Source organism: Salvelinus alpinus, chromosome 3 (genome assembly GCF_045679555.1).
Source record: "Salvelinus alpinus chromosome 3, SLU_Salpinus.1, whole genome shotgun sequence".
Classification (NCBI taxonomy): Eukaryota; Metazoa; Chordata; class Actinopteri; order Salmoniformes; family Salmonidae; genus Salvelinus; species Salvelinus alpinus.
In genome coordinates this window covers 66,693,127-66,714,232 of record NC_092088.1, presented here as the reverse complement: position 1 = coordinate 66,714,232, position 21,106 = coordinate 66,693,127, and the positions used below count along the sequence as shown (strand labels likewise).

At 44.3% G+C, this 21,106-nt stretch overlaps 1 protein-coding gene across 2 annotated transcripts; it reads right to left on the bottom strand.

Annotated features, from left to right (window-relative positions):
• Window positions 1–237: 237 nt before the first annotated feature.
• Window positions 238–20,208, bottom strand: LOC139571182 (CDP-diacylglycerol--glycerol-3-phosphate 3-phosphatidyltransferase, mitochondrial-like). Of its 2 annotated transcripts, none has more exons than XM_071393800.1 (10): window positions 19,932–20,207; window positions 11,044–11,254; window positions 10,390–10,564; window positions 10,121–10,310; window positions 9,820–9,998; window positions 8,506–8,708; window positions 8,045–8,336; window positions 6,841–6,989; window positions 6,337–6,475; window positions 238–740 (listed from the first exon to the last, which is right to left on the bottom strand). In XM_071393800.1, the coding sequence occupies exons 1-9, from the start codon at window positions 20,117–20,119 to the stop codon at window positions 6,356–6,358; spliced, it is 1,707 nt and encodes a 568-aa protein (XP_071249901.1). In that variant the 5' UTR covers window positions 20,120–20,207; the 3' UTR covers window positions 238–740; window positions 6,337–6,355. The 2 variants fall into 2 exon arrangements, with proteins under 2 accessions (XP_071249901.1, XP_071249902.1); XM_071393801.1 differs by lacking the exon at window positions 238–740 and adding an exon at window positions 4,943–5,080 and having other exon boundaries at window positions 19,932–20,208.
• Between the last annotated feature and the right edge of the window lie 898 nt (window positions 20,209–21,106).

Genomic DNA, 21,106 nt, shown 5'->3' with positions numbered 1-21,106 from the left:
CATTAGTCCACTGTTGATATGGTCCCAAAATGTTTTGCATGTCAGCAGTCAAGTTTTCAAGAAGCAAAGTGTCACCAGCCACATCATGAAGAAAAATATAAAATATATTTAAGTAGATTTTCACTTTAAGGCTCCTCCAGGGATCGCAACACTCCACACACACACTTGTATATTCAATTTCAGACACACCTGGCTATTTACAGTCACAGACTCATGTACCAGATTCCACTCTGTCAATACAGAACTAATGAGAGTTTATTGAATGTACAAAACATCCTGTGCTACAGTTCCTCCTGTTGGTCTATATGTAGCGAATGTTTATAGTTCAATGAAAACACACAGCAGTAAAAACTCAGTACTATATCTCAGGCATTGGTAAACTAAGGGATCCGTTTGTAGATACACACAAACACACAATGTGGCGATGAAGGGTCAGTCACAGGGGATGGAGCGATGACAGATATTTCTATGTTTAGAGTTCAACCCTTTATACAGTGTGTGTGTGTGCAGGGGCGCGCTGGGACACCCAGATGGGGATGATAGCGGACGCTCGTCTGAAGGAGCTGACCCCCAACATGCCGATCTTCATCAAGGCGGTACCGGTGGACCATCAGGAGACCAAGAACGTGTACGAGGAGTGTCCCATCAACAAGACCTGTATGAGGGGCCCCACCACCTGGACCTTCAACCTCAAGACCAAGGAGAAGCCTGCCAAGTGGGTATTGGCCACAGTCTGCTTCCTGAGAGAGAGAAAAAATAAAAAAAAGACTGAAGTACTTTCATTTGAAATACTTTAAAATAACAAAAACAATGTTTCTAAAAAAACAAAAAACAATTTAAAACATTTGTCATCCATGTCTATTGGAGAGATGTGATGCTGATTACAGTGAGGTAAGAGGATGTGTGTTGAAAAACGGCCTGGAAAAAAACCTCCACTATCACAGTACATCTTATTCACGGTCCCACGGTTCCTAGGAAGCTCAGAGGGCAACCTGTACCATCATGGCTAGCACACACACACACCTCAGTGATAACCCTTTGAATGGGAAAGTGAGGTTTGTTTATTGGCGAGCTTCCAGCCTACTGTTAGCACAGTAACAATAGAACTCCTGTAGATAAGAAAATCTATCTTTAACACCTCAGCTATTGTTAGAGCTAGTGTTGATTTTTCCTCTGCCAGATCACCAGATAGCAGTTAAATACTTCAACCACAGACTTACAGTGCCTTCAGAAAGTTCACACCTGGACTTTTTCCACGTTATGTTGTGTTACATACTGAATTTAAAATGGATTAAATATATTATTTTTGTCACTGGGCTACACCCCCCCCCCCATAATATCGAAATATAATTATTGTTTTTCGTTTTACAAATGAATTAAAAATGAAAAGCTGAAATGTCTTGAGTCAATAAGTTTTCAACCCCTTTGTTATGTCAAGCCTAAATAAGTTCAGGAGTAAACATTTGCTTAACAAGTCACAGTGAGTTCACAGAACTTATTATGTGTGGAATACGTGTTCAACAGGATTTTTGAATTACTACCTCATCTCTGTATCCCACACATACAGCTAATTGTAAGGTCTCACAGTCAAGCAGGGCAATTTGAACACAGCTTCAACAACAAAGACCAGGGAGGTTTTCCAATGCCTCGCAAAGGGCATCCATTGGAAAATGGGTAAAAAAAAAGAAGAGACATCGAATATCCCTTTGAGCAGGGTGAAGTTATTAATTACACTTTGGATGGTATATCAATACACCCAGTCACTACAAAGATTCAGATGTCCTTCCAAACTCAGTTGCCGGAGAGGAAGGAAACCGTTCAAGGATTTCACCATGAAGCCAATGGTGACTTTAAAAACAGAGTTTAATGGCTGTGATGGGATAAAACTGAGGATAGATCAACAACGTAGTTACTTCATAATACTAACCTAATTGATAGAGTGAAATGAAGGAAGCCGGTACAGAATAAAAATATTCAAAAACATACATCCTGTTTGCAACAAGGCACTAAAGTAAGACTGCAAAAAATGTGGCAAAGCAATTAACACTTAATATTCAGGACAAAAATATATGTTTGCAGCAAATACAATACAGAGTACCACTACACATATTTTCAAGCATAGTGGTGGGTGCATCATGTTATGGGTATGCTTGTAACCATTAAGGACTGGTGAGTTTTACATGATAAAAAATAAAATAAAAAACTGAATGGAGCTAAGCAAAAGGCAAAAATCCTAGAGGAAAACCTGGTTGTGTCAGCTTTCTAACAGACACTGGGCGATGAATTCACCTTTATGCAGGACAATAACCTAAAACAAGGCCAAATCTACATTGGAGTTGCTTACACGACAGCGAGTGGCTGAGTTAGTTGACTTAAATCTACTTGAAAATCTATGGCAAGACCTGATACAAATTATTTATTCAATTTTGAATTCCATCTGTAACACAAAAAAAAGTGTAATAGGTCAAGGGTAATGAATACTTCCTAAAGGCACTGTACCAGATACCACAGTGGGGTTGGGATTGCCAGGGACCTCACAATACTTGTGCCGACACGATATGTATTACGATTCTCTATGCATTGCAAGTCCATACTGTGATTTTACAGCGATGCGATGTTCCAAACCATATGTCCGCTGCAGCTGGACAAGAGAGAGCCATGATAAAACAAAAGTTTTGATCAGTTAAGAAAAAATTTTTTTTAAAAAAAGTGCTGAATACAAAATTGGCTCCCTATTAACAAAGATGGAAAACAAGCTATGAAGGAAAAATACTGGCGTTTTGGTGCAAGTACAGTCACTAATGCAAAAATATTGCGATGTCAAAACGATACGATCAGTGCTAATTTGTAAATCTGGAGGTCCCGGATCACAGTGAGTGCAAAACGGGCGCTGTTATCCAGGTGGCTCATGAGACGTGACAAACACACATGTAGCAGCGCAGCAGACAGCGTAAACAGCCAAATAGAGGACTATCTATGGGGGTGAAATTGACAGCGAGCTACAAGGTGGTGATTAATTCAAAGCATTGTAGACATCACTGCAGAACACCCACTATTTGCATAAAATCTATTTTAATTGGTCGCATTCACATATTCAGCAGATGTTTTTGCAGCTGTATCGAAATGCTTGTATCTGGTTGAAATTCTGGTGAGTTACCGCCGCTCTGAAATGTTTTGGGCTAATAATGTGAGAAATAACAACAAAAAATGATATATAATAATAATAATAATTTTAAAAAGTTGCTTAGGAGCTAGAAAACAAGGTGAGCATCTCAATTGGCTCCATCTTGAAACTGACCCATAGCCTATAGCCCACATACTTGAGTATAGCAGTGGGGCTTACACAAGTCCGAATTTCTTATTTGAAGACATCAATTTACAGCAACATTTTGATGTCACAGACACTGGGCGATGCATACAGAACACCCGCCATATGCATACAGTGCATTCGGGAACTATTCAGACCCCTTCACTTTTCCCCACATTTTGTTACGTTACAGCCATATTCTAAAAGGAATTAAATAGTCCCCCCCCAATCTACACACAATACACCATGACACAGTAAAAACAGATACACATTTTTGCAAATGTACCACAGTAACAATAAAATTCAGGAATATCACATTTACATATGTATTCAGACCCTTTACTCAGTACTTTGATGAAGCACCTTTGGCAGCAACTACAGCCTCGAGTCTTCTTGGATATGACGCTACAAGCTTGGCACACCTGTATTTGGAGAGTTTGTCCCATTCTTCTCTGCAGATCCTCTCAAGCTCTGTCAGGATGGATGGGGAGCGTCGCTGCACAGCCATTTTCAGGTCTCAGAGGATGTTTAGATCGGGTTCAAGTCTGGGCTATGGCTGGGGGTCCTTCACCCCAGTCTGAGGTCCTGAGTGCTCTGGAGCAGGTTTTTAATCAAAGGATCTGTCCGTTCATCTTTCCCTCGATCGTGACTAGTCTCCCAGTCCCTGCCGCTGAAAAACACCACCCACAGCATGCTGCCACCACTATGCTTCATTGTCAGGATGATGCCAGGTTTCCTCCAGACGTGACGCTTGGCATTCAGGCCAAAGAGTTCAATCTTGGCTTCATCAGACCAGAGAATCTTGTTTCTCATGGTCTGAGAGTCCTTTCGGTGCCTTTTGGCAAACTCCAAGCTGGCCGTCATGTGCCTTTTGCTGAGGAATAGCTTCCGTCTGGCCACAACCATAAAGGCCTGATTGGTGGCGTTCTGCAGAGGTGGTTGTCCTTCCCTCTGCAGTTCTGAGAGAGTGACGATCAAATTTTTGGTCACCTCCCTGACCAAGACCCTTCTCCCCCGATTGCTCAGTTTGGCCGTGCAGCCAGCTCTAGGAAAAGTCTTGGTGGTTCCAAACTTCTTCCATTTAAGAATAATGGAGGCCACTGTTCTTGGTGCCCTTCAATGCTGCAGAAATGTTTTGGTACCCTTCCCCAGATCTGTGCCTTGACACAATCCTGTCTCGGAGCTCTAAGTATAATTCCTTCGATCTCATGGCTTGGTTTTTGCTCTGACATGCACTGTCAACTGTGGGACCTTATATATATACACACACACACACACACACACACACACAGGTGTGTGCGCGCCTTTCCAAAACATGTTCAATCAAGTTGTAGAAACATCTCAAGGATGATCAATGGAAACACGATGCACCGGAGCTCAATTTTGAGTCTCATAGCAAAGGGTCTGAATTCTTAAGTAAATGTGATTTGTTTTTATTTTTAATACATTTGTAAAAATATGTTTTTCGCTTTGTCATTATGGGGTATTGTGTGTAGATTGATTGATGTTTAATCTTAGAATAAGGCTGTAAAGTAACAAAATGCCAAACTGCAGTCAGTTCAAGACCCTGGTGAGGACGACGAGTATGCAGATGAGCTTCCCTGAGACATCTGGACAGTTTGTGCAGAAATTCTTCGGTTGTGCAAACCCACAGTTTCATCAGCTGGTCTCAGACAATTCTGCAGGTGAAGAAGCCGGATGTGGAGGTCCTGGGCTGGCATGGCTTCTAGTGGCCTGCGATCGTGAGGTCGGTTGGACGTACTGATAAATTCTCTAAAAAAAACAACAACGTTGGAGGAGGCTTTTGGTAGAGAAATGAACATTCAATTTTCTGGCAACAGCTCTGGAGGACATTTCTGCAGTCAACATGACAATTGCATGCTCCCTCAACTTAAGACATCTGTGGCATTGTGTTGCGACAGAATTACACCTGTGTAATTATAATGCTGTTAAAATCAGCTTCTTCATATGGCACACCTGTCAAGTGGATGGATTATCTGGGCAAAGGAGAAATACTCACTAACAGGGATGTAAAACAAATGTGCACAACATTTGAGAGAAATTATCTTTTTTGTGCATATGGAACATTTCTGGGATCTTTTATTTCAGCTAATGAAACATAGGTCCAACAATTTACATGTTGCGTTTATATTTTTGTTAAGTGTAATTTAAGATACCAATGTAGCAGAAGACCAAATATCACAATATTGAAATATAACTTAAAATAAATCAATGTAGGCTACAGCAACAAAACATGAGAATATATAGTGCTTTGCCGTGATAATATGAAACGTATATTCAGAATAACTTCACAGTACAGAAGTTTGTGAAGGAAAAATATGTTCCTACCTTAGTTTTCAAAACCGCCCACAATGACTCTTTCCATGTCAAGTCCATGTAACTCCTGACAGTCAATTTCTTGCTCAAAGCCATGTGGCTGTGACATAAGGCAAATCTACATCCCCGTTTGAACACAAATCAGGTCACCCTCTTATCCTCCCTCTGACCCCACTGTCTCGTACACTGCATACGCCATCTGTCAAATCATCACCACAATGCCATAATGAGAGGGGATTTAACTAGTGGGAGGAGGGAAACACGCTGTCACATTCCTTTCTCACTCACTCTCGCACAGCTGAATGGGTCCAGATGCTAACTGCAGAATGTTGATGCACTCAGCTGAGGGATCAAAGGCCAGAGAGTTTCTCTCAGAGCCGGGACATTGAGGGAGTGTCCCCTACATGTACAATGGATAAAGGTCTGTGTGGTAAGGGCAGTGGGGGTAGGATTCAAGCAGGGGTAGCTCGGTTTAGTTTCGGAGGTTGATGCGGCCTAGGGCAGGGCTAGATTGGAATCTAGGATTGGAGTTTGGGTTGAGGGCTGGTACACACAGCAGTAACTGAGGACATTCTGCCATTCTAGACAGCGTCTACTTCTGTGCGTGACTAAGAGATGATCGTTCAGTGGGAGTGGTACCTGTGTTGGGTTAGTACACTGTGTGCCTGTGCGCTCTTGTCTGCGTGTGGTACCTGTGTTAGGAGGTGTCTCTCAGAAGAAGTTCTTGATGAGGGGAGTAAGCAGTTTGACCCACAGTTTGACGTGGCGGTCTGGCTGCTGGAACGTAGAGCTGGACACCTCGGTAGACCTCTGGTACAACAGCTCCTGCTCCTGTGTGGGTGATAGAGAGACAGCGATCGGGATGTAGAGAAGCAGAAAGATAAATAAATAATGTGTGTATGAAGGGGAGTGGCAGGTAAACACAGCACATTAAAATTGAAGGCCATAGTATAGCCATACATCAGCTCCCACTGTCTCACATACAGAAATGTAGCACAAGTTGCTGAACAAGTTTCCCTCCAAGCTCGATCTCAGTCTGCATTGCATATGCCAGCTCAGCATAGTTTATTATACCAGGAACTATCAGACCAGTTGAATTTTGTAGACAGGCCTTTGGTTGAGAGCTGTATAAAGCAGAGCCACAGTATCGAGCCATCAAGTCCGTTTAAATAAAGTTTTCAGTTTGAATGGCCTACCTCCTGCAGCTGGGCCTGTAGTACCTGGTTCTCTGTTACTATGGCGATCTGGGCCTCCAGGTCCCGGTGCACAGAGCGATAGCCAAAGTTAGGAGACCCAATCAGTGTCAGGCATGGCCGCACTTGCCCCCGTAGGTAGTACCACAACCCTGCGTGCACACACACACACACGAGAGAGATATTGGTGGAGGAAGGAAAGAGGGGAGTAGTTTCCCCATATCAGTGATTTGTTCTGCAGCTGGGGGTCAGGGTCTGCTCTACTCTAATGGTCATTGATTCTCTCCCAGCTGGGTGCTGTGTGTGTTCTCCCCCACTGTTCTCGCTCCTGCAGTGCTTGCTGTGCTTACGGGAAACCGCCGACCCGCCCTGCTTCATCTAATAAAAGGGACTTCTCTTCACTGTGTGTGTTCATTTCCCGCTCTCCCCTACATTTTTTCAAAGACTGGTCTTTTGAAGAAAAAAAAAACAACTTACCTAGCTACTAATGCATCACTAACATTTCAGTTTCAAGTCAAATATGATTTATTTTGGACACATTGCCTTTTTATTCTATAAGTATCAGCGAAAGAGAAGTGCATGTTGGCAGTAGTTTAGATATCATTTGTCAGAGCATTGTTTATAAGCCGTTTCAAATGGGGATTTTGGTTCCCATTTCCCACGCCCACAAATATAAAGAACACACTAAAGCACAGAAACCCCCGAAGTCCATCAAAACCCAGAAATGACTGTGTGTGTGTGTGTGTGTGTGTTTCCTTGGCCCGGGGCTAAGGGTGAATGACTTGACAAGCCGTTGTCACTCCCGCAACATGTCTAGCTTACCACAGGGACAGAACAGCAGAGCCAGAGAACAGAACAGTAGAACGTGGTCCAGCTAATCTGTCTGTCAGACTGGAATAGACACTCTGTGCGAGTCCCAAAGGGCACCCTATTCCCAAAATAGTGAACTACTTTTGACCAGGGCACATAGAGCTCTGGTCAAAAGTTTAGTGCACTATATAGGAAATAGGGTGCCATTTGGGACACACCCTCGGCTTCCCAGAAGCTCACTCTCTGACCGTGGCACATCATAGCAACAACAATCACATCACTACCTGGCATAACTCACAGCCAAACAGAACTAATCACAACGGAGTAGAATCAATCTAGGCTCTCAGGCCAAGGGTTATATTGTGTGTGTATTCTACTTTCTCTGCGTGTCACCCACCCTTGGCGTGGAAGGTCCATTGTGCTCTGTGGTACTCGTGGAGGTGAACCCTCTCCTGCTGTCCCAGCTGACACACTTTGCTGTAGAACTGTCTGGCAATGTGGATGTAGGCGGCTGGGATCTCTCCGGCAATGCCCTTGGCGCCGAAAAACCCGTTGACCTCCGGGGAGGCGGTGAGGATCCGGTAGTCGGCGCCCAGCCCGAGAACCAGCGACATGTAGGCCCTGGTCAGGTTGAAATACCCCGACGTCAGAAACACCGTCGCACCGGGACCTGCATCAGTCAGCAAACGCTACAAGGAAATAAGGTGAAGTTCAGATGTAGTGGCCACATTTACATTTTTAAGTCACACATGAACAAAAAAGACAAAAACATCCCAAGATAACATGTGCAATGGGAGTTGTTTGTCCAATATTAGTTGGTGAGGGTAGTGGTATCCAGGTGCATGTCTGTGTACCCACCTGTGTGACCTGCTCATCCACCTGTATTCCCAGAGGTTTCATCTGAACCAGAGGAAAAACCCAAGTATCCTCCTTCCCTCCTTCCTCCCCCTCGCTCTCCCGCACTAAACGTTCTGATTCGGCGATGTGTTGCCGTGCATGAGCCGTGTTGACCACCTCCATGATGTGTTGCCGAGCCGACGCCGAAAATTCATCCCTGTTGCCTAGTGACAAAAGAATGTAGTGATGTAAGAGAAGAGGAAACAGACCGACCTGGTTAAAGCTAGAATCCATTTTAGGATTTCTAAATTAATGATATATACACACACATCAATTAATTCATGAAGAACATGACTTATAAATGCCTCATGACCTTAGTTAAACAAAAAAACATGGTCAAAATTATAATGTCGGTATCATGGTCAGTCCTAGCAACCATAGCGATGTCTATGAATTTAAGGGTGTCAACTTTCTCCAGGCCCATCCCTAAGCTTTTTACCAAAACACATGAGGGGGGTGACCCCTTTATTATTGTTTCGATGAAGGATTCTAGCCTTAACCATACACTGCAGCAAACGTTGAATGACATCTTTCTCACACACACACACACACACACACACACACACACACACACACACACACACACACACACACACACACACACACACACACACACACACACACACACACACACACACACACACACACACACACACACACACACACACACACACACACACACACACACACACACAGTGTGCAGTAGAGCAGGTGAGTGCATAAAGTACAGTAGGTAATTTAGTTCTGGGCATGACGGCTGTGGGTCAATATCTGGACTACGCCTGGCGGCTGGGGTAACGCACAGACATGACTCGGAGAGAGAGGAGTGAGGGAGGGGAAGGAGTGAGAGAGGGGTACCTGTAAGTTCAGCATTTGAGTTCATTCTAAAGACGTGCATTTAAAGTTAACGCTCCCCTTCAGCTGGGGAACTTCATTCACTAATGATTAGAGTGTGTGTGTCTTCCCACTCCGTACTGCTTACCAGCAACTCTGACATCACTGCTCTATTTCTGGTCTCCGTGCCAACTGCGGTCCAGTTCTGCAGACGTGTCATTCAGCTCTCTCGCCTGCCTCCCACTCTCTCATTCACACACATGCCAGTTCGCTGATTTCACCGTGTGTCTGAACTGGAACCAGACTACAAATGCAGCCAATCTGATTCCATTAACCTTTCCAACACCACCACATTATGAGTGTGCGGGCAGAACTGAGCAAGGAGTTACACACTTAGGGTCTGTGTGTGTGTTACCTCTGTGTTATGTGTGCGTTTTATACCTCTGTAGGGGTGCACCATGCCGTACATCATGCTCACAGAGTTGTCGGTCTGTAGCTGTAACGACACGTCACCCACGGCGCCCACCAGATCAGAGAAGAAGTCGGCCACCTCCCCACAGTTCTCCAGGAGCACGTAGCGGTCCTGTCTGTTGGTGAAGTACGAGTCACTCAGGTTGGCCCTGCGGAAGGAGGGAGGAGAGACGGAGAGTGAAGGACAGAGAGACAAGGTTGAACGAGAGACGCCAAAAAAACATCAGCTACTGTATGAGAAAAACACCAACTGTTTTTCGTGAGCGTGTACCCGCTGATGATGAGGTCGTCATCAAACAGGTAAGCTTTGATGTGCTGTACCCCGATGGTCTCGTTGAAGCGCTGTGGGACCAGGAGCCGGAGCAGCCCTCTCAGGTCAGGGGTATGGTACAGAGATACACGCATCTGACTGCTGTACTGCTTCAGCAACGGCAGCAACATGCTTCTAGAGTTAGTCTTACCTAGACCGACAGAGAGAAGGGTTACAAACAGACAACTTTGTAAGAGTAATATGGCTTTCTCCCTCACACACACTCCTACCTCGTGAGCCACGAGTGTAGTCAAGTAGAATGGAAACCTGCAGGTCGGGGTTGTCACCCTCCTGTGAACGCTCCAGAGCTTCCTGCATACAGTCCACCAACTCCTGTTCCAGCGGCCCTGTACCCAGATACAGGGAGGCCATCACCACCCGCCTCTTAGCCGTCTTTATACGAGCCTGAACAGAAAAAAACAATAAATTACAGTAGATTCAGGCATTACAGGACACAAACTAGAGGGCTTCATCAGGGGGCTTGAACTCCCTCCAAATAAAATTCAAAGACGTCAAACACACAGAGCCTGATATTCTTCCAGCCTAGTCATTATTTCTCAATCAGGTGAGTCACATGCACTGTTTCCTAATGTTCCCACACAGCCAAATAAACAGCTTTTTGTTGTTGTTGCTGTGCCCGAAAGGGTTGATGCCGGTGACTCAAGCATTATCACAAACTCACACATCCTGTAAGCAATTCAAACAAATAGTCAACCACGGAAAGATACAAACACACACACAGTTGAGCGCCACTGTGGTATAAAGAGCACACTGTGTTGGAGGGAACAATCAATTATTTCCTTTCCTAATTTTTGGTTTATTACACCCTCTTTTTTAGTACATCACATGATTTAGAGAAAGCTTCCACCACACACACACCTTACCTTCATGGTGTGGTAGAACTGGTCAGGGGATGTGAGGATGTGGATGTGTGTGCCGGGCACCCTGAAGGCGGGCACGTGTTCTGCCATCCAGCGGAAGCGGGCACGGAGGCCATCGGTGCCCTGAACTCCAGTCGAGCCAGGGGACCTGAAGACAGGAAGGGGAGAGGGGTCTGCCTCCGCTAGGAGAGGGGCTAAGAGCAACACGGATGACCTGGAAGAGAGAGAGGTAGGGGGTGGGGAGACGTGGAGGGAAAGAGAAAGAGATGGAGGGAAATTTGTCTATAGCTGGAAAACATTGTGATATACTGATGGGTTCTGACTTATAAACTTGAAATATCCTTAAAATCAACTCACTACACTAAGAGAGAGAGGGGAATGCAGAACATGTTTTTGTTGTTTACAGACAGATTATTTCACTATATCACAATTCCAGTGGGTCAGAAGTTCAAACACTAAGTTGACTGTGCCTTTAAACAGCTTGGAAAATTCCAGAAAATTATGTCATGGCTTTAGAAGCTTCTGATAGGCTAATTGACATGATTTTAGTCAATTGGAGGTGTACCTATGGATGTATTTCAAGGCCTACCTTCAAACTCAGTGCATCTTTGCTTGACATCATGGGGAAATCAAAAGAAATCAGCCAAGACCTCAGAAAAAAAAGTTTATTTTATATTATAGACCCCCACAAGTCTGGTTCATCCTTGGGAGCAATTTCCAAATGCCTGAAGGTACCACGTTCATCTGTACAAACAATAGTACGCAAGTATAAACACAATGGGAATACGCAGCCATCATACCACTCAGGAAGGAGACGTCTTCTGTCTCCTAGAGATGAACGTACCTTGGTGCGAAAAGGGCAAATCAATCCCAGAACAGCAGCAAAGGACCTTGTGAAGATGCTGGAGGAAACAGGTACAAAAGTATCTTTATCCACAGTAAAACGAGTCCTATATCGACATAACCTGAAAGGCCGCTCAGCAAGGAAGAAGCCACTGCTCCAAAACTGCCATAAAAAAGCCAGACTACGATTTGCAACTGCACATGGGGACAAAGATTGTACTTTTGGAGAAATGTCCCCAGGTCTGATGAAACAAAAATAGAACTGTTTGGCCATAATGACCATCGTTATGTTTGGAGGAAAAAGGGGGAGGCTTGCAAGTCGAAGAACACCATCCCAACCATGAAGCACAGGGGGTGGCACATCTCCCGGGTGGCGCAGTGGTCTAGGGCACTGCATCGCAGTGCTAGCTGCGCCACCAGAGTCTCTGGGTTCACGCCCAGGCTGGGCTGGGTTCGCGCCCAGGCTCTGTCGCAGCCGGCCGCAACCGGGAGATCCGTGGGGCGACGCACAATTGGCATAGCGTCGTCTGGGTTAGGGAGGATTTGGCCGGTAGGGAGGGTTTGGCCGGTAGGGATATCCCTGTCTCAGTATGTAAAAAATGTAATAAAATGTATGCACTCTACTGTAAGTCGCTCTGGATAAGAGCGTCTGCTAAATGACTAAAAATGTAAATGTAAAAATTTTTTGTGGGGGTGCTTTGCTGCAGGAGGGACTACACAAAATAGATGGCAAAACGAGGAAAGAAAATTATGTGGATATATTGAAGCAACATCTCAAGACATCAGTCAGGAAGTTAAAGCTTGGTCGCAAATGGGTCTTCCAAATGAACAATGACCCCAAGCATACTTCCAAAGTTGTGGCAAAATGGCTTAAGGACAACAAAGTCAAGGTATTGCAGTGGCCATCAAAGCCCTGACCTCAATCCCATAGAAAATATGTTGGCAGAACTGAAAAAGCGTGTGTGAGGAAGGAGGCCTACAGTTACACCAGCTCAGTCAGGAGGAATGGGCCAAAATGCACCCAACTTATTGTGGGAAGCTTGTGGAAGGCTACCCGAAACGTTTGACCCAAGTTAAACAATTTAAAGGCAATGCTACCAAATACTAATTGAGTGTATGTAAACTTCTGACCCACTGGGAATGTGATGAAAGCTGAAATAAATCATTCTCTCTACTATTATTCTGACTAACTAACATTAACTAACATAAGACTTGGAATTTTTACTTGGATTAAATGTCAGGAATTGTGAAAAACTGAGTTTAAATGCATTTGGCTAAGGTGTATGTAAACTTCCGACTTCAACTGTATGTCTTTGTCTTATGCAGCTGTGTGACCCTGTTGGTGAATAAACTGGTTTGAGCTTTACTAGTCATACTGAGTTTTTACTCTGTTTATTTAGAACCTAACAATACAATGATGTCGCCCCTATGAGGCTACTCCCCCAAATATATATATATATATATATATATTTTTTAAATCAGCTAATGACCGTTGGGCTATAGTGCGAATTCAAATGCAACTAGACAAATCATGACGAAAGATAATGTTGAAAGCCTGGGCAGAGGCGAAGTGCAGGCGATGGCAAATCTTCTCTAATACTACTTTCTGGTGGAGAAGCAGAGCAGGTGTGTGTGCGCACGCACATGATGGAGCAGTGAAGAGGAATGGGCCATCTTACTGAAGTGAGCTAGGTTATAGGCCTTCATCATGGGCTGGATAGAAGCAGTCTACCGTCTTCAGAACTGGATAATAATTGCTTTTTTTGCCTAATAAAATAGAAAAATGTATAATATTGTTCGTACTATCCCTCAAAGCTGTGATTGAGAATAGTCTAGGCTATAGACTTTCATCTGTTATTTTTGAAAGCCACAACAACTAGGACACCTTCATAGGCTAGAATATTTGGGAAACAAGCTACTGTTCATAACTTTAACATGTCTTTCATGATAGGCCTAGGAGGAGGATAGATTGACAATTTGGTTTTCAAACTCGCATTGAGGTATTTTCCCGGCTATTGATATTGTTCGCTTATAATTAGTCCTCTGGCTACCTTAAGGTTTTAGGCTATTCAAATAACTGAGATAAAACATTAATTGTTTGATCTGGAAAAAGCCATGCATAAAAACGATGAAGCATAGCCTTCCGTGATATTCATAGCCTATCAAATGGAGAGACAAGGGAATATAGGCTTCTTAATTTTTTTTTTTTTAATAAACAGGTAGACAAGCTATGAAGTATAATCTTTATTATGGTGATCCAACATCTCGGTGTCCTATCCATATAGATTAAGTATACAATACTACCCCTGTTTTACCACTGGACAAAGGTTGGATGGGTGTAAGTACACTGGAATACAGTGTCTATAGAGAGAACACACTAGTTTCACTCTTCGTAGAACAGTGGTAATATCATGAGGATAGATCTTAGAGAGCTGAGATATGTGCTGGGGGAATTTATGAAAAAAAGTTAGTGCAATAGGGGCATACCGGTGACAGCTAGAAGAAAGCCATTTTAGTTGTGAGTACGTGTGGCTGCCATTGTACGTGTTTGTCCCGGGGGTTAATTTAGATCATGTGTCTTCCATCCAAACAGTTTCTTATTACTGCTAACAGGCAACACAATCCTCCTCTCTTCCCTCCCTCCTTTACCCCACAGTCAGGAAGGCATTGACAGACAAATGTGTCATTCATTCCCATCAAACTGAAGAAAACAAACTAAAACATGGAGTGACCACTTGAACAATAAAGGCTCATTTTCGTTTTTCACTTCTAAACGTTTTGCTACGGTGTGCCCAAATTAATATGACCATTAATACAGTTCAAGTCGGAAGTTCACATACACCTTTGCCAAATACATTTAAACTCAGTTTCACAATTCCTGACACTTAATCCTAGTAAAAATTCCCTGTCTTAGGTCAGTTAGGATCGCCACTTTATTTTAAGAATGTGAAATGTAAGAATAATAAACTCAGCAAAAAAAAGAAACGTCCTCTCACTGTCAGCTGTGTTGATTTTCAGCAAACTTAACGTGTAAATATTTGTATGAACATAAGAAGATTCAACAACTGAGAAAAACTGAACAAGTTCCACAGACATGTGACTAACATACAGTGGGGAGAACAAGTATTTGATACACAGCCAATTTTGCAGGTTTTCCTACTTATAAAGCATGTAGAGGTCTGTCATTTTTATCATAGTACACTTCAACTGTGAGAGACGGAATCTAAAACAAAAATCCAGAAAATCACATTGTATGATTTTTAAGTAATTAATTTGCATTTTATTGCATGACATAAGTATTTGATACATCAGAAAAGCAGAACGTAATATTTGGTACAGAAACCTTTGTTTGCAATTACAGAGATCATACGTTTCCTGTAGTTCTTGACCAGGTTTGCACACACTGCAGCAGGGATTTTGGCCCACTCCTCCATACAGACCTTCCCCAGATCCTTCAGGTTTCGGGGCTGTCGCTGGGCAATATGGACTTTCAGCTCCCTCCAATGATTTTCTATTGGGTTCAGGTCTGGAGACTGGCTAGGCCACTCCAGGACCTTGAGATGCTTCTTACGGAGCCACTCCTTAATTGCCCTGGCTGTGTGTTTCAGGTCGTTGTCATGCTGGAAGACACAGCCACGACCCATCTTCAATGCTCTTACTGAGGGAAGGAGGTTGTTGGCCAAGATCTCGCGATACATGGCCCCATCCATCCTCCCCTCAATACGGTGCAGTCGTCCTGTCCTCTTTGCAGAAAAGCATCCCCAAAGAATGATGTTTCCACCTCCATGCTTCACGGTTGGGATGGTGTTCTTGGGGTTGAACTCATCCTTCTTCTTCCTCCAAACACGGCGAGTGGAGTTTAGACCAAAAAGCTCTATTTTTGTCTCATCAGACCACATGACCTTCTCCCATTCCTCCTCTGGATCATCCAGATGGTCATTGGCAAACTTCAGACGGGCCTGGACATGCGCTGGCTTGAGCAGGGGGACCTTGCGTGCGCTGCAGGATTTTAATCCATGGCGGCGTAGTGTGTTACTAATGGTTTTCTTTGAGACTGTGGTCCCAGCTCTCTTCAGGTCATTGACCAGGTCCTGCCGTGTAGTTCTGGGCTGATCCCTCACCTTCCTCATGATCATTGATGCCCCACGAGGTGAGATCTTGCATGGAGCCCCAGATCGAGGGTGATTGACCGTCATCTTGAACTTCTTCCATTTTCTAATAATTGCGCCAACAGTTGTTGCCTTCTCACCAAGCTGCTTGCCTATTGTCCTGTAGCCCATCCCAGCCTTGTGCAGGTCTACAATTTTATCCCTGATGTCCTTACACAGCTCTCTGGTCTTGGCCATTGTGGAGAGGTTGGAGTCTGTTTGATTGAGTGTGTGGACAGGTGTCTTTTATACAGGTAACGAGTTCAAACAGGTGCAGTTAATACAGGTAATGAGTGGAGAACAGGAGGGCTTCTTAAAGAAAAACTAACAGGTCTGTGAGAGCCGGAATTCTTACTGGTTGGTAGGTGATCAAATACTTATGTCATGCAATAAAATGCAAATTAATTACTTAAAAATCATACAATGTGATTTTCGGGATTTTTGTTTTAGATTCCGTCTCTCACAGTTGAAGTGTACCTATGATAAAAATTGCAGACCTCTACACGCTTTGTAAGTAGGAAAACCTGCAAATATCGGCAGTGTATCAAATACTTGTTCTCCCCACTGTATATGGAATAATGTGTCCCTGAACAGGGGGGGGGGGTCAAAATAAAAAACAACAGCCAGTATCTGGTGTGGCCACCAGCTGCATTAAGTACTGCAGTGTACCTCCTCCTCATGGACTGCACCAGATTTGCCAGTTCTTGCTGTGAGATGTTACCCCACTCTTCCACCAAGGTACCTGCAAGTTCCTGGACATTTCTGGGGGGGGGGACATTTCTGGCCCTAGCCCTCACCCTTCGATCCAACAGGTCCCAGACGTGCTCAATGGGATTGAGATCCGGGCTCGTCACTGTCCATGGCAGAAGACTGACATTCCTGTCTTGCAGGAAATCACGCACAGAACGAGCAGTATGGCTGGTGGCATTGTCATGCTGGAGGGTCATGTCAAGATGAGCCTACAGGAAGGGTACCATGAGGGAGGAGGGTGTCTTCCCTGTAACGCACAGCATTGAGATTGCCTGCAATGACAACAAGCTCAGTCCGATGATGCTGTGACACCGCCTCAGACCATGATGGACCCTCCACCTCCATCCCACTCCAGAGTACAGGCCTTGGTGTAACGCTCATTCCTTCGTCAATGAACGCGAATCCGACCATCACCCCTGGTGAGACAAAACCGCGACTCGTCAGTCAAGAGCACTTTTTGCCAGTCCTGGCAAAGACCGCTACCTCCGCCTTTGTGCAAGGAGGAGCACTGCCAGAGCCCTGCAAAAATGACCTCCAGCAGGCCACAAATGTGCATGTGTCTGCTCAAACGGTCAGAAACAGACTCCATGAGGGCGGTATGAGGGCCCGACGTCCACAGGTGGGGGTTGTGCTTACAGCCCAACACCGTGCAGGACGTTTGGCATTTGCCAGAGAACACCAAGATTGGCAAATTCGCCACTGGCGCCCTGTGCTCTTCACAGATGAAAGCAGGTTCACACTGAGCACATGTGACAGACGTGACAGAGTCTGGAAACGCCGTGGAGAACGTTCTGCTGCCTGCAACATCCTCCAGCATGACCGGTTTGGCGGTGGGTCAGTCATGGTGTGGGGTGGCATTTCTTTGTGGGTCCGCACAGCCCTCCATGTGCTCGCCAGAGGTAGCCTGACTGCCATTAGGTACCGAGATGAGATCCTCCTTGTGAGACCATATGCTGACACATGCACATTTGTGGCCTGCTGGAGGTCATTTTGCAGGGCTCTGGCAGTGCTCCTCCTTGCACAAAGGCGGAGGTAGCGGTCCTGCTGCTGGGTTGTTGCCCTCCTACGGCCTCCTCCACGTCTCCTGATGTACTGGCCTGTCTCCTGGTAGCGCCTCCATGCTCTGGACACTACGCTGACAGACACAGCAAACCTTCTTGCCACAGCTCGCATTGATGTGCCATCCTGAATGAGCTGCACTACCTGAGCCACTTGTGTGGGTTGTAGACTCCGTCTCATGCTACCACTAGAGTGAAAGCACCGCCAGCATTCAAAAGTGACCAAAACATCAGCCAGGAAGCATAGGAACTGAGAAGTGGTCTGTGGTCACCACCTGCAGAACCACTCCTTTATTGGGGGTGTCTTGCTAATTGCCTATAATTTCCACCTTTTGTCTATTCCATTTGCACAACAGCATGTGAAATTTATCAGTGTTGCTTCCTAAGTGGACAGTTTGATTTCACAGAAGTGTGATTGACTTGGAGTTACATTGTGTTGTTTAAGTGTTTCCTTTATTTTTTTGAGCAGTGTAGATACTTTTGTACCAGTTCCCTCCAGCATCTTCACAAGGTCCTTTGCTGTTGTTCTAGGATTGATTAGCACTTTTTGCACCAAAGTACATTCATCTCAAGGAGACAGAACGGGTCTCCTTCCTGAGCGGTATGACGGCTGCGTGGTCCCATGATGTTTATACTTGCGTACTATTGTTTGTACAGATGAACGTGGTACCTTCAGGCATTTGGAAATTGCGCCCAAGGATGAACCAGACTTGGCTGATTTCTTTTGATTTTCCCATGATGTCAAGCAAAGAGGCACTGAGTTTGAAGGTAGGCCTTGAAATACATCCACAGGTACACCACCAATTTACATCATTTTCTGGAATTTTCCAAGCTGTTTAAAGGCACAGTCAACTTAGTGTATGTAAACTTCTGACCCACTGGAATTGTGATACAGTGAAATAATCTGTCTATAAACAATTTTTGGAAAAAATACTTGTGTCATGCAAAGTAGATGTCCTAACCGACTTGCCAAAACTATTGTTTGTTAACAAGACATTTGTGGAGTGGTTGAAAAACGAGTTTTAATGACTCCAACCTAAGTGTATGTAAACTTCCAACTTCAACTGTACATGCAAGTGCCTCCATCATCTGTCAAATCAAGCCTCTAGGGTGCCATGAATATTGAGATAAAACTGTTCTGTCTATGGCCATAAGCATGCTATACTGGTCCTTGAAAACTATACAAATACCACATATTATTATTAAGAGTCCCATGTAGCCTAGCTAGTCTAGGTGCCATGATAGCCACCTCAGGTTATAGGAATGAAGATAAAGCTCAGCTATGTCCCAAATCGCACTCTATTCACTACGTGCCCTGGTCAAAAGTAGTACACTAAATAGGGAATTTGGTGCCATTTGGGACGCAACCCTAGTCTGGATGAGGAGTCGTTTTGACCGCCCAGGGTTGATCTCACTCCTGCATGACAGTCTACAACCCTGACCTTGGTACTCACAGCTATGCCTAGGCCAGACAGACTGTCTGTGAGGCACTATGGTATTAGCTACTTAAAATGATGTAAAACTGACGCATACTATATGCAGTTGTGGACAGACATCTGACAGTCGTTGTTACTTTAGGTTTTCAGGAAACCACAAAAAGACCTTAGATATGTCCTCATTCTGAGAATTTCTGAGTCACTCTTACTCTACACGCAGAGACTTGACAACACAAGGAGGAAGAGGCGAATTCACAGATAAGGGCTAAAGAAACTGGAAAGGAAGTCTCATATCGCGGCATATCTAGCCTACAGAGAATGTTTTGCAAAGTTTATATCTACTGGCTGAACTTGACTTGCACGTGTGTTTATTATGTAACCTTGACTTGAGCATGTAGCTATGTTGTAAGATTTAACCTATTTGCACACAACAGTAATGACAATCAGATCAACGAATGCAACATACAAATGTTTCAATAATATTCGACGCAAGCTATCAAATTGATATTGCGAAAAAAAAAAACAGGAAACACTGTGCACGTAAAGACAGGCAGTAAGCACACGTCGCTGGCAAGACATGAGAGCTCTGTCATTACGTCTGACGAAGAAAAAGTGTCTGTCTTTTTTTATCCATGTCTACAACAGTCGTATATTACCCTCTCCTCCGATCCCTTGTGCGGAACAATCGGTCTGATATTCGGGTGAAAATCCCGGTGAGGACCGGTGTGTACACAGAGTACACAAGCCTCCTCCACGACATGGGAGCCGCCATCATGACAGCCGTTTCAATCCACCCAACTTTATCAGCAAATTGAGACGAAACAAGGAAATCCGCACTGCTCATGCACAAAATGTTCTGCACACAATGTTCAACGTATGTGCATCGGGGTACAGCTGGATTATAAATAAACTTTCTGAAATTTAGTTGAGGGCAGAATCTGGATTAAAGAAATCTATGTATCCACATTATTTCAGTGTAACTGAATGCGCCACACACAGTACATTACTTATTTGTCTGTATTAATAATACATTTCCAGTTCTAGCGGGACCTCTAGCGGTCCAGTTCTGAACTACAGAGCCAGGTGGTTCTGTCCGGGACCTGCCTTTGAGGGTACTTTATGGGCACCTTGAAATCGCACCTCTACTACAGGCTACACATTTAGCTATCAGGGGTAGATCAATATTCGAAGGCAAAAAATATTTACTTGGATGATAGCCTACCTAATTCAAGTGGCCTTACAGGCAGAAGGCTTTGGAAATTGCAAAGATAAACTAATCTAACTAGGGTTCCTTATAGCAGTGTTTCCCAAACTTGGTCATGGGCCCCTCTGGGTGCAAGTTTTGTTTTTTGCCCTAGCACTACACAGCTGATTCAAATATGCTTTGGTTATCCACGTTATTTGAATTAGCTGTGATGTTCTAGAGCAGAAAACAAAACGTGAATCCAGGGGTGCCCATGACCGAGTTTGGGAAACCCTACTTTCTAACCTGTACCCTCACGCATTGAGTACCGGTACCCCCCTGTATATAGCCTTGGTATTATTTTGTGTTACTTAAAAAAAATAAAAAAATAAAAAACATTTTTTTAACTGCATTATAAGTAAGCATTTCACGGTAAGGTCCAGGCTGTATCACAACCGGTCGTGATTGGGAGTCCCATAGAGCGGTGCACAATTGGCCCAGCGTCGTCCGGGGTTTGACCGGTGTAGTCCGTTATTGTAAATAAGAATTTGTTCTTAACTGACTTGCCTAGTTAAATAAAGGTAAAATAAATAAATGAAATAAAAGGTATACACCGGTTGTATTGATTTGGATTTGATTTTTGGAGTA